The sequence below is a fragment of the Helicoverpa zea genome, chromosome 29 (assembly GCF_022581195.2).
Source record: "Helicoverpa zea isolate HzStark_Cry1AcR chromosome 29, ilHelZeax1.1, whole genome shotgun sequence".
Classification (NCBI taxonomy): domain Eukaryota; kingdom Metazoa; phylum Arthropoda; class Insecta; order Lepidoptera; family Noctuidae; genus Helicoverpa; species Helicoverpa zea.
The window spans coordinates 3,032,398-3,046,910 of record NC_061480.1 but is presented as its reverse complement, the minus strand read 5'-3'; the positions used below and the strand labels follow the sequence as shown (position 1 = coordinate 3,046,910).

At 39.1% G+C, this 14,513-nt stretch overlaps 1 protein-coding gene across 1 annotated transcript; it reads left to right on the top strand.

Annotated features, from left to right (window-relative positions):
• The first annotated feature begins 21 nt into the window (after nt 1-21).
• LOC124643980 (segment polarity protein dishevelled homolog DVL-3) lies at nt 22-14,032 on the top strand. The gene is made up of 8 exons (XM_047183127.1): nt 22-994; nt 3,128-3,299; nt 3,759-3,959; nt 4,393-4,538; nt 5,857-6,014; nt 6,492-6,593; nt 7,206-7,373; nt 8,136-14,032. Exons 1-7 carry the CDS (start codon nt 116-118, stop codon nt 7,369-7,371), a joined length of 1,824 nt encoding a protein of 607 aa, XP_047039083.1. The 5' UTR covers nt 22-115; the 3' UTR covers nt 7,372-7,373; nt 8,136-14,032.
• The last annotated feature ends 481 nt before the right edge of the window (nt 14,033-14,513 follow it).

Sequence of the window (14,513 nt, the reverse complement as noted above, 5' to 3'; positions counted from 1 at the left end):
CAGCAGCTCCCCGCGGTGCCGAATAGCGGTACTATATTTATCGCCATATTTGTGATGGCGACCGATATTTATAGATCGTAAGGGTGTTGTTATTCAATAAATAAATGCATTAAAAATGGAGGAGACGAAAGTTATTTATTACATAGACGATGAAGAAACGCCGTACCTAGTGAAAATACCTATCTCACCGGAGAAAGTGACTTTGTTGGACTTCAAAAACCAGTTGAATCGACCGAACTATAAGTTTTTCTTTAAATCCATGGACGATGATTTCGGTGTTGTTAAAGAGGAAATTGTTGACGATAACGCTCATTTACCGTGTTTTAACGGTCGTGTAGTGTCGTGGCTAGTGTCTGCCGAGGGCTCGAACCCTTCGGACGGAGCTTCACAGTGTACTGATAGCAATGCAGGGAAAGGCAAACAAACTCACGGGGCTCCGGCGCCCGTCACCCGGGACACCTGCACCGATACGGACAGCACCATCAGCTCCCGTCCCGGCCACAGAGCGTCCTGCGACAAGTATAAATACCGTGGATTACGGATAAACGGCCACTCAAAATATGGCAACCATGGGTTGGAATACGAGACAGCTTCCGTGCTCAGTTCTGACTTAGACTCCACAAGTTTGTTCGACAGCCAGTCAGAAATCACCACGACGACTGGGAGGCACACTAACGCCTCCGTAGACCGAGCCCTGACTGAATGCAGCAGTGTTTCTCACCTGCAAGTGAGTTCTCGTAAAAGGCCACAAAGGAGACGAAAGAGGCCGCAAGTCATGTCTAGAACCTCCTCCTATTCATCTATAACTGACTCTACGATGTCTATGCACATTATCACGGTGACTCTGAACATGGATACTGTGAATTTCCTGGGTATATCTATAGTTGGCCAGTCAAATAAGGGTGGAGACGGTGGAATATATGTTGGCAGCATTATGAAAGGAGGTGCTGTGGCTCTGGATGGGAGGATAGAGCCGGGAGACATGATATTACAGGTGTGTTTACTTATTATAGTATTATTTACTTTATATTTGACTCTTGTCTTGGATAAACTCTAGTCCAAATTAATTATTGTCAAAGTTGTTCTGTGGATGGGTGACCATCTTTGTCATAACAGGAATGTATGATTTGGATCATGTTTTGGAAGGTATGATTTGTGGAGAGCACTCAAAAGCTACAAATTCGAAAACCAGTCTTATCAAGGAGTATAGTGGTGTCCGGGTAACTGGGTTTGAAGAGGTCAGATAGCTACTCAAGTGCATCCAGTTAGACTGGCAGCCAACCCGAACTTAGTTGGGAAAAGGCTAGGCAGATGATCAATGTGTTATGTAGAGTAGAATTTATAATTGTGTATACAAAAAACATATGACATTGTAAATGATAAGTTATAAAGTATGTATGTATAATGGTTCCTTATAGTTAGACAATATTTCTAGATATATCTATGAGAAAAACATACTCCGTCTTACCACAAAAACTTTTAAACGTCAGTTTATGCCTTGTCTAAAAAAATGTCAAATTATGACGTTGACATACAGTTCATTTTGCAGCCAAAATTTTATTAGACAAGTGTAAAACAGGGGTTAAAGTTTTTGTAGTAAGGCCGAGAGTATCTAAGGTCATCATCAATATCATATGGATATAAAGTAGGACTAGCTGCTGCCCCCAGTTTCCCTTCCCTTCCCTGCATTCTGTGGGAAATTCTTCTCATACCTGGATAAAATATAGCCCATATTAATCAGAGATAGTCTAGCTTTCCAACAATGGAAGAATTTTTCAAATCGGTTCAGGAGTTTTGAAGCATTAACAAACAAAAATTGATTCCTGTTTATTTATAAGTATAGATGGATATTGTTCCTCTACTCATTCCCAAAAACACACAGGAAGTGGTGACATATTATAAAATGTAATATACCCAGTCTAAATTATGTAAAGTGACAAATATGTATGTCTAAATGATAGCTAATTCAAATCAATCATATAATCTGGACACTATCTGGTAAAACTAAAAGTATAATGATATGAAATTCATCAACATAATACAACTGCATGCATTCTTAATAAAATTCTACTTATTGTTTTATAATGAAATATGCCTGTTTTCATTCTTTCACTCTAAAACAAAGAAACTTGTCAGTAATATAGCCTAACATTAGCACAACATATACCAAAGGAATTCTACATTAGCATAAACAATTAAATACCATATTTTTAATTACTGTCTACTGTTATTAAGAGATAGTATATCTGTCTATCCATACACAGATAGACTAGAGCCAGAGAAAAGACCTAGGCTACTTGAGAAGTAGTTTATTTTGAATAATTCGGACATTTATTTTAAATTCCAATTTCATCAATCTATTAATTAAAGAAGTAGTTAAGAAATAAAGGTTTATATCAATAAATTATCCAGGTGCGGGAAGTAGATGCCTCAGTATACAGCTGCAACTGAAGGGAACATGTTGCAATATTTAGAAACCCAAGAAATTGTATTTGACTGTCTCTAACAAATTATTTTATACAGTTCAGCTTAATGAGAAGCTTAGCATAGCAGCTTAAGAAATTAAGCTTTAAACACCAAATTCCTACTAATATTATATATGCGAAGGTAACTCTGTCTGTCACGCTTTCTCGTCTAAACCACTGAACTGAATTAAATAAAATTTGGTATGGAGATAGAGTTGACTTTGAGAAAGAACATAGGATAGTTTTTATCCCGGGCTTTTGAAGAGTTCTCTCGTCAACGCGATATAACCGAACGCGATTCGGGCGAAGCCGCGGGCGGAAGCTACTATTTATGTAGTTTAAATTAACAAGGTGCAGGAAGAAGGTATTCACCACAGGAATCAGCTGAAACTGCAGGAAACATGTCATAATTTAAAACTATCTTTAATCATCATCCTTCGAGCCTTTTTCCCAACTATGTTGGAGTCGGCTTCATGTCTAACCGGACCGCTTTACAAGAAGCGACTGCCTATCTGACCTCCTCAACACAGTTATCCGGGAAACCCAATACCCCTTGGTTAGACTGGTTGTCAGACTTACTGGCTTCTGACTACATGTCATAATTTAAAACTATCTTTAAATGCCCAAATTGTTTTGTCTAATAAAAACTTGTAAAATTCCAGGTGAACGACGTGAACTTTGAAGACATGACGAATGATGAGGCGGTGCGCGTGCTCCGCGAGGTGGTGCAGAAGCCGGGGCCCATCAAGCTGGTGGTCGCCAAGTGCTGGGACCCCAACCCTAAGGGGTACTTCACTATTCCTAGAACAGAGCCTGTGAGGCCTATTGATCCAGGTCAGTAACCTATAAATCTGTAATAACGGCTCCCTAATCGATTGTTGACTGTTCTCATATAAGGAGATCAGCCAGTCGTGCAGGACACAAAATGAGTAGTGAGATTACAAGCAGGACCAACTGTAAGTTTTTGAAACAAAATCTTTCAGTGTTAGATCGCGTAAGAGTCTGATACTCCCTAATGCTACACCCACAGCGGGAACCGGCATTTGATAATTTCCCATAAAAAAGGGCCACACTTAACTAAATACTTAAAGACTTAAATACTTAGTAAACCATCGTGGGACTCCGTCTCGTTTCGGCTAGCAGCATTATGTTGACCGAGAGCCGTATTGCGCGTTTTAAAACGCATATTTATTATATATATCATTTTTATCTTGTCGTTGTGTATATGCATCCTTACATACGCAATAAAACTTGTTTTTAGTTCTTTAAATAAATAAAATTTTCTTTTTCCAGGCGCATGGGTAGCTCACACCCAAGCCCTACGCGAGGCCTACCCGCCGCCCCCTCCATCGCTCTCCGCGCTCCCGGTATCGTCAGTATCGGAGCGCGGGGCTTCGGACGCGTCGACGCTGCCGGCGGGAGCGTTGGAGCCCCAGCTCTCTGTCAATATGGACATGGCTATTGTGGTTAGGGCTATGCTGAGGCCTGAATCGGGTGAGTTTTTAAGTATTTATTACGTTTTATGTATTTTAAAGTTCTTAAATTCTACACCTGAAAATTAAAATAACGAAGATACAGGACGTTCAATTTTCGTATGATGTCACTGTTTCGTAAAATATTACAAATTATAAAAATAAAAAGGTGTCCAATATTTTTTGCCTACTACATTTATTTTTCGTCTTTATTCTTGCTCGAGGCTATTGCGTTTGATTTCTTAGCAACTTCTCCAAAAGTTTTGAAACTAGAGATCCGATATGAAATAAAAATTTAGCTACACTCTTTCCAAGTAACATAGGCTATATTTTATCCCGGTACGGATAGAATTTCCCCTGAGACACGGGTGAAACAGCGGGCAATTACTAGTAACAAAATTTTTTTTTTTTTCTTAAAATGGGTAATAATATTCCGTAACTATTTATTCCCCCAGGCCTAGAAATCCGCGACCGCATGTGGCTCAAAATAACTATACCGAACGCGTTCATCGGCGCCGACGTGGTGGACTGGATCCTGCAGCACGTCGCCGGCATCGCGGACCGACGCGACGCCAGGAAGTACGCCTCGCACATGCTCAAGGTGAGGAGGAGTCAAACATTAGGAAAAATGGGGGCGAAATATGAGGTTAAATGGGGGCGAAATATGAGGTTAAATGGGGGCGAAATATGAGATTAAATGGGGGCGAAATATGAGGTTAAATGGGGGCGAAATATGAGGTTAAATGGGGGCAAAATATGAGGTTAAATGGGGGCGAAATATGAGATTAAATGGGGGCGAAATATGAGGTTAAATGGGGGCGAAATATGAGGTTAAATGGGGGCGAAATATGAGGTTAAATGGGGGCGAAATATGAGATTACATGTGGGCTAAACACTTAGGTGGGGGCGAACACTCATCATCATCATCATCATCATCAGCCTATCGCAGTCCACTGCTGGACATAGGCCTCTCCAAGTGCACGCCACTGAGATCTATTTTCGGCTTCTCGCATCCAGCTCCTGCCAGCCGTCTTGCGCAAGTCATCACTCCACCGTGCCTGAGGACGTCCTACACTACGTTTGCCGAGGCGTGGTCTCCACTCTAGAACTCGTTTACCCCAACGGTTATCGGTTCTTCGGCTAATATGGCCAGCCCACTGCCACTTCAGCTTGCTGATTCGGTAGGCTATGTCGATGACCTTGGTTCTCTGACGGATTACCTCATTTCTGATGCGATCCCTCAGAGAAACGCCGAGCATAGCTCTTTCCATAGCCCGCTGAGCGACTTTGAACTTGTGGACCAGCCGTACCGTCAGTGTCCACGTTTCGGCTCCGTAAGTCATGACAGGTAGGACGCACTGATTGAAGACTTTTGTCTTTAGGCACTGTGGGATCGACGAACGGGGCGAACACTAGGTCCTAGAAATAGTAACTAAGCAATAGGGGTAAAATACTAAGTAATATAGGGGCGAAACACTAGGTATTACAGGGGCAATATAGAGGTACTAGGTTAAATAGTGACTAAGCACTAGGGGCAAAATACTAAGTTAAATGGGCAAAACATCAGGTTACATGGGGAAGAAACACTAGGTTAATTTGGGGTGAAACACTAGGTTAGATTGGGGCGAAATACTAGGATAATGGGAGGGTGAAACACTGGGATAAATAAGGGCGATACACTATAATATAACTATGTTAAATGTGGGCGAAACACTAAGTCTAATGGGGACGAAAAATAAAAAATATTGAGTCATTTGAGAGCAAAATTAAGGTCTAAACACTAGGTTGAATATGGGCAGAAAAACTAGGTGAATTTGGTGAGAGTGTTTTGGGGACTGTCTTATATAAATTTGACTTTCGAAAAGTGATGATTTTCAGCCTACTTTGGCCTGTATTTATATTTGTTTTATTGTTCCCAGGCGGGCTTCATCCGTCACACGGTGAACAAGATAACGTTCTCGGAGCAGTGCTACTACGTGGCGGGCGAGCTGTGCGCGCAGCTGGCGGCGCTGCGCCTGCGCGGGACTGACGCGGACAGTGTGCTGAGTGACACTCTCGCGCCGCTGCCTAACCCCAAGTAAGTTGCACCTATACCCTATTCGCCGAGCCGTGAGCCAAAACGTGTACAAATAACAACAGATGGCGGGTATAACCCGACCGATGACAAAACGTCAAATTTTTATGTAAAATGTTCGCAGTATGTGTGGTCTACGATTTAGTAGCGTTCCATGTTTGACAGTCAAATCTTTTAGGTTTAGGTCTTTCAACTTCTCAAGTAAGTTTTGGCTAGTAATTTTACTAAATGCAGAAGAATATTACGTAGACCTATCTAGTTTGAATTACCCAAACCAAAGTTTAAAGTACACGGCTGATAAAAAGGTGAAGGAAAACATCTTGAAGAAACCTGGACTCTAAAGTGTGAAATCACCAACCCCCATTGAGCAAGCGCGGTGATTAATGCTCAATCCTTCTCCGTGTGAGAGGAGGCTGCTGCCCAGCAGTGGGACGATAAAAAAGGGTGTTACAACATTAATATTAATCGTATTTGTTCCAGCATAATGGGTCCCGGCTACATGCCGTACGCGGGCTCGTACGGCTACCAGCCGATACCCTTCAAGTACTCCTCCTGCGTCAACAGCGAACACACTGTATATGGGTGAGTCGTACACATGTTATACAGGGTGCTCTGATATTAAGGGGGAGTCGTACACATGTTATACAGGGTGCTCTGATATTAAGGGGGGCAAAAACTGGGTAAAATGTGGGTGAAACGCTAGGTTGAATGGGGGTGAAACATTAGATTCAATGGGGTTGAAATACTAGGTTATATGTGGGTGAAATACTAGGTTATATTATTATGTGGGTGAAATACTAGGTTATATGTGGGCGAAATACTAGGTTATATGTGGGTGAAATACTAGGTTATATGGGGTGAAACACTAGGTCATATAGGAGCAAATATTTAATGGGGCGGTAAACGCATATGATAGAAGTCGACATGGCTATGAAGAATGTCACTTGTGAGATGACGGAAGGAGAAAACATGCTGCGGGGACCACAAATAACATTGGGATAAGGGCAGGAGGATGATGATGATGTACATGGGGTTATGTGTAAGAGTTGTACATAAAAGAGTAAATAAGGTAGTTTATAATAGGAATTCAAGTACATAAAAGAGCACATAAGGGAAATTGGTCATGAGTAGTTCTCACGATCCTCATGTAAATGTGTTTTAGTAGGATTAATAATGATGAATGTGTTGTTCCAGCTACAACCGCGAGGAGAGCGTGGTGTCGGGCAGCGGGGGCTCCAGCGGCGGCTCCGAGCGCCTCACGGCCAAGGAGCGGGAGCCCGAGCGCAAGTCCACCTCCTCCTCCTCCTCCGCCGCGCCCGAGCCCGTGCCCGAGCCGGACCGGCCCGTGCTCTTCCTATAACGGTGTGTATCTACTGTAGCAGCGCCAGTCCACCTCCTCCTCCTCCTCCGCCGCGCCCGAGCCCGTGCCCGAGCCGGACCGGCCCGTGCTCTTCCTATAACGGTGTGTATCTACTGTAGCAGCGCCAGTCCACCTCCTCCTCCTCCTCCGCCGCGCCCGAGCCCGTGCCCGAGCCGGACCGGCCCGTGCTCTTCCTATAACGGTGTGTATCTACTGTAGCAGCGCCAGTCCACCTCCTCCTCCTCCTCCGCCGCGCCCGAGCCCGTGCCCGAGCCGGACCGGCCCGTGCTCTTCCTATAACGGTGTGTATCTACTGTAGCAGCGCCAGTCCACCTCCTCCTCCTCCTCCGCCGCGCCCGAGCCCGTGCCCGAGCCGGACCGGCCCGTGCTCTTCCTATAACGGTGTGTATCTACTGGCCGTTTCACCCACTGCCTTTTTGACCCTCCCGTATCCGAATGCAGATCAAAATCCTATGTCCTTCTCCATGTTCTAAGCTGCTTACCCACCTTTGTCATCCAAGGTTCAGCCGTTCTTGAAACTTTGATTTTGACTACCAAAGATGTTCAATGACAGCCGGGACCTACAGTTTAACGTGCTATCCGAAACACAGTCATTGGTGTCCAAGATATACTTAGAAAGTACATTCAAACTTAGAAAAGTTGCATTGGTACTTGGAATCGAACCTACATTCATACTTGAGAGGTTGATTCTTTACCAACTATTTTTAAATACTAATATAATGTTTTTTTTTTTTTAATTCCAGGAGCGTATTTTGAGGTGTGCCCTCTGAAAACTGCCAAAAATCGTGACGTATATAATATATTATATTATTCGATACGTCTTAGAGGATGCGGCTGACTTCTGACGCAGCTGGGTAAAGAAGGTATTTAAAACGGTACTATAGGCTTTTTAATTAATTTATTGTTGAAGAAATGAACATTTTGATAAAATATGACGGTTTTTGTGTATAAAAATAGGTATGCAAATGTGTTATTTTGAGAATTTCAGTATTGTATTTCAAATTGTTAATTTTTAATCGACTTTCTAAAAAGGGGGTTCTCAATTCGCATGTTTTTTGAGAAATCAGTAAATTGTTTGAATAAGCACTATTATTTTATATAAAAAATATCAGGTATAAGTTGTATACCTACATATTTTTATACCCAATTACTGAAATGTATCCGCCATAACTGCACAAATGTCTCAAAAACGACTTCCATTTTTTAAGTCTGGAAGTCGATGTCTAAAACTGAAATAGTGTTAACAATTGTAACTCAATGTCGAAAAGCGACTTCAAGATTTTTTGAAGTCTGGAAGTCGGCGGCCAGTCGCAGCCCACGGTAAAGCTAATCATGATACTAGACCGCCATATAATTTTAGTCTTATGTATATTATTAGTTTAAGTGTAAATATCTAATTGTAACACCCTATATATAACTTAAAAAACTAAAATAATACACTTTTTAGAGATAGGAACGAGAGTGGCAATAATTTAAACACCCTGTTTTAACCGATTGTCGAAACAAAAAGATGGTAATGCTTTTTGTTTAGGTACTAATATTACAAAACTGAAGAGTTTGCTTAAACCCGCTAAACCCGGGAACTACTAAATCGTTTTGAAAATATCTTCCTGTGCCAGTTCAGTAGATAGCTCATTTATCGAGGAACGCTGGTGACTTTTTATCCGATGATAAAGACGACGACTAATATAATGAAGAGGATTTTTTTGTTGATTTGTAAAGGCTCCGAAACTACTCCGAACCCATTTGAAAATGTAAAACTCTTGTGTGTGAAAACTCTTTCACTGTTGGTTCGCTACACTCTTCCCGAGTAACATAGGCTATACTTTATCCCTGTACGGACAGTGGCTACCACGGGACGCGGGCGACATCAGTTATATGTAATTTCATTCATCATCATTTCACATAAAAAATTACTACTAAATTATTTCTCAATAACATCAAAATTGGTTTCAGAGATCAATCAATATTACATGCATACAAACTGTGAAATTAGTAAAATTGCAAAACGACGGCCATATTAATTTAAGTTTTATGACGCTCAAGTTCACGTAAATATCAGTTTTTCTTAATACAACTGTTTTCTTTGAAAATTGAACGTGAAAATACACACGTTTATGTCGTAAGTGAAAATGGGAATTAAAATCACTACCACTCGTTCTTATCTCTAAAAAGTGTAATAATATTAAATAAAAAACGATAAAACTACGCTAAGTAATATATTAAAACAGTAACACCATTTAACTATTACGATAACCGAACCATTTTCAGTTGTCAAATCGCTGATATGACGTAAGCAAGTATACGGCTGGTTATGGTTTAGTTATCGTTATAGTTAAATGGTGTAATTGGCTCTTAGTGTCATTTATTATAAACAAATTGGCACTAAAAATACTTTGATTCTATTGGTCGAAAATTGTATTGTCGTCTTTTTCCAACCCAGTGAGAATGACAAAGTCAGATATATATTTTTTAATGTGTTAAGACTATATACTCTATTTGAGTAGGTACTAAAATAAAGGTAAAAATCTTGATAGGATGTTACACAAATACATATTCAACAAATCATTGAACATCTTTGACAGTAGTTACGGGTAGTCAGAAGCCAGTAAGTCTGACAACCAGTCTTACCAAGGGCTATTGGTTTGCTCGGGTAACTGTGTTGAGGAGGTCAGATAGGCAGTCGCTCCTTGTGGCACACTGGTACTCAGCTGCATCCGGTTAGACTGGAAGCCGACACCAACATATTATTGTATTTACATTGTTTTTTAACCGTATATTATTTTTAAACTGAGTTTTCAAATAAAAAGTAATATCAAGACTTTTACCAGTTAAGAGCCTACTTAAATGGATTATATTTACTTTAAAAAAACTAAACCTTTTTTTGAGTTTTTGAAAAAAAATTGACAGCTGTCAAAATAGCATTGCATCTCTGTCTGTTGTTCTATATAAAAGTGAGACGGCAATACATTTGATTGACCAATAGGATTAGAGTGAAAGTATGAGATTTTCGGCCATAAGCCATCATATATGTACGTATTTATATATGAAATTAATTGTGGTTCTATGCTTGTACTAGAAGGGATATACGTTTTTTGTTTTGTTTGAATAAAAAAAACTTTGCAATGTGTACTATATATTTGTGTGGGTACATGTTAAAAAGGAAAAAAAAAACAGACAAATATTACTTTTCAACCGACCTCCCAAAAAAGAGAAGGTTTTTCAAAATATTTTTGAAGTTCGGTCTTGAAGGTAGGTAGGAAGGTAACTAACTATTGAAAAATCGTCTTAAAAACAACAAAAATAAATATTACACATTGCAGTAAAATTATTTTACAAATATTGTTTCAAGCCCGTTGTTTTATCGACCGTCGCGACTAACAGCCGATCCCAATATTCTGTCTATCTGTTATTTTGTATACATACAGTGCAGCCACCGACACATTCACACTATGTGCATATACACCAACACACATTCGTGAAATTAAACGTTTATACTGTAATATTAGTTCCGTGCATCGGAGAGCACGTTAATATCGGTGGTGCTTGTGATCTCTCTCCGGTGGTGTCGGGTTGCCGTCCCATCGCGGGCAAAGAGTGAAGGAATACTGAGTGCACCGCAATACAAGCTAATGTGCCTGCACTATAATATGTCCTGCGCAGCTGGCTAATCTCCTTATATGAGAACAGCCGCCGTGGCTGAAATCGACCGTGGACGCCATTATTTTATTATTAGTTCGCGACGGTCAGACGGTTATGTATGAATCTGTGTTACTATTCAGAGATTGGTACAATATATTTACTTCAGCTAATTATCTGATCTAGTGAATAAAAATTATGAAGAAAATGATCGATTCAATTTTTTTTTGGTAAAAATTTGCAATTATCTAAAAAGTGATGATTTAAGACAATGATTTTAAAGCAGCATCATCATTATTAGTTTTTCCCCAACTATGCTGGGGTCGTCTTCCAGTCTAACTTCTATACGGATCACTAAAAATCATGATTAATCAATCACTTGCAGTAAAAGTAAATATACTTTACCAATTTCTAACTACAGATTTTTTTCTAATGTACCATTTTATTTTTTTAATAACGAATGAGATTTGACCATGGAGAACAAAATGACTAGCGGAGATGTCATAACGCAAAGTCTCCTAAGAAAGTAGCGCGACAACATGCGGGGCGAGTGACGACGAACGTTACTAGCGCAGCATTATTTTCTAAATAAAATCATCAACCAATCAAGACCAGTCTTTGACAGATTGGTTTTGATTAGACAAGAAGCCCGAACGCCTCGTTAATTGTAGTAAGTGATCCCGGCTACCGCACGTTGCTTGAGCTACAAGAAGGCGCGTGACCTACCTGCCTTATGCGATCTCCGCTATCTTTCCTTCCTCCGTGGTAGGATCATGTATTTAGGGGCACAGAAGAAAAAGCATTTGTATACGTAGATACATTAGGAATGTAATAAAATGAGGGTAAACGCATACTGTACGTAATTTATTTAAAAAATAACTGAAAAACCATGTAATCGGAAGATTTTAATAAATTATATATAATTGTATGTATTGATAACTTAGCTGTTTGTAGCCTTTACGGCCGAAAATGCAGCTGTTGCGTTCGCTTGCGATTTTTTTGTCGCTGCGTTTAGTCGCAGTTACAAATCGCTGTCGCAACGCTTTTTACAGTATTTAGAAATGTTTTTTTTTAATTGTTGGCAACTATTTTGTATTGAAACTATGTAATGTTAATCTCGCTTCGGTCTCTCCTACTAGGAAGTAGGGAGAACTATTTTGTATATTTCATTGAATAATTTATTTGGACATATCATATAAAAATGTTTATTGCTAAAACTTAGAACAAAATGTATTTTTAACTATTGATTTTTTAAAACTACAATGACGTTATTCGTACAGACTTTACCAAAGCGAAGTTTTTTACCAACCAATAGAATTTTCCGCTCATAGATATATGTTACAGCCATCTAGCCATAGTGATTAAATAAATATTATACATAATGACTGGTCATTATATACAATACCCAAATTGTGTAGAAAATGTGATAATAATCACTTTATCTGGTCATTCATAATAGATGGTCAAAGTGAGTCAAAGTAAAATATATTTTATAACCAACTTACTTTTGACTAATTCTTAAAAACGGCTCAAGTTAATATCGACTTTTTTATGATAAATCATCAAATGACTCCTCCCGCTGTGGGTTAGCAGCGTGAGGGAGTGTCAGACTGTTAGTGATTTAAACCCACTGGGGTTGCTGAATCTATATACTATTGAGCGGGCTGCGGGATTGTTCGCGCTCATTACCGCGGCGCTAGTACATGGCGGGCTTAAGAAGGAACATGGCGGGTTTAGTCAGTAAGAGTCTGACACTCCCGAGCGCTGCACCACAGCGGGAGCCGACATTTGATGATTTCCCAAAAAAAGGGAAACTACTGAATATTTAAATAACGAAATTCTATTGGTTGTTTAAAAATATTTTTTGATAGAATCTGGGCTTAAAACGACAAATTACAAAGTTTTTTTTTTTTAATAAATGTAAACTTGAGCGTACTATTTGCGATTCATATTATAATTTTGATAGCGTCTTTTTATCAGTTTGACAGTCACAATATGAACATAGGTGCGAAAAATGTATAATACTCTGATTGAAGCATTTATTTTGAAGTTTATATTGGCAAAAATAGCAATACAATAAATTTCACTGTTTCCTACGGTTTCACTCGCATCAATTCAACTTTATGCTGAAATTAATTCATAATGATAAAGATTACGAACATAAAACTATATAATATACAAACCTTTCTCAGTAATCCCTCGATCTATTGGTGGGAACAGCATCAAAATTAGCTCAGTAGTTTGAGGTGATTGCAAATAAACACAGACTTTGTAGTTGGCTATTTCTGTCAATATAAAATATTATATTGATTAAAAACGTATTAAGTCGTTTTGGCAGCTTATTGAACAAAATGCAGTCGATAAGAAGTTTGATATCAAAGTTTTCAATGATTTTTGAATTGAAAATATAAGTAGGTACATACTTATGCCAAAATCCTGGAGCACATTGTTATAGATAGACAATAGCATAACATACTTAATTAAATAAATTTAAAAAATCAACAAATGCATGCAATATTTTTATTTATTACTAGCTGATCCCGCGAACTTCGTATCGTTTAGGTAAACCTTCCCTGGACCTCTACAAACATTTTAAAACCAAAATCAGCTCAATCGGCCCAGCCGTTCTCGAGTTTTAATCAGACTAACGAACAACAATTCATTTTTATTTATATAGATAGATTTAAAATATTTTCAATTCAAAAATCGCTCAAAATTATAGATTTTTCAACTCGGAGAATACTGCCAAAGGTATCAGTTTCTAACCGACTTCCCAAAAAGGAGGTTCTCAATTTGGTTGTTTGTATGTTTTTAGTGAATATTGTTCAAAAACATTTAGTTGTGATATCGGCAGCCTGAGTTATATTTCTTTACAACTATTTCGTGTATATTATTAAAATATAATAGCAATGATTATTATTTTTATATTATTATTATTTGGAAGGAGCTATTTAATGTTCACAATGTGTAATTTGAATAAAAGATAGCATTTTGTAAGTGATTCATTGTTTTATTTACTAAAAACTTAAAACTATTATTTATATCAATCTGTCGAGCCTTTTCCCAACTATGTTGGTGTCGGCTTCCAGTCTAACCGGACGCAGCTGAGTACCAGTGTGCCACAAGGAGCGACTGCCCTATCTGATTTCAACCCTGTTACTCACGCAACCCTTGGTTAGACAGGCGTCAGACTTACTGGCTTCTGACTACCCGTAACGACTGCCAAGGATGTTCAATGACAGCCGGGACCTGCAGTTTAACGTGCCTTCTGATACACGGAGGAACTCGTCATGACAAGTTGCTCAATCGATCGATCCGCTATTACGAGCTCCTGATATTTACATTACATTTTACATACTAATGCTATGTACATTTTTGAATTATTATATTTAGTTTTTACATAAACACAACCTGTACTTTTTGAGTAGAGACGATTTTTCTTAAATACTATATAATTTTTACAAAGCTGGAAAAATACCTAA

What these genes read in the sequence shown, in the direction of transcription:
- LOC124643980 (XM_047183127.1), top strand. Translation starts at nt 116, where the DNA reads ATGGAGGAGACGAAAGTTATTTATTACATAGACGATGAAGAAACGCCG. An exon ending in TGTGAGGCCTATTGATCCAG is followed by an intron (nt 3,300 to 3,758) that starts GTCAGTAACCTA and finishes TTCTTTTTCCAG; the next exon opens with GCGCATGGGTAGCTCACACC. An exon ending in ACGCCTCGCACATGCTCAAG is followed by an intron (nt 4,539 to 5,856) that starts GTGAGGAGGAGT and finishes TATTGTTCCCAG; the next exon opens with GCGGGCTTCATCCGTCACAC.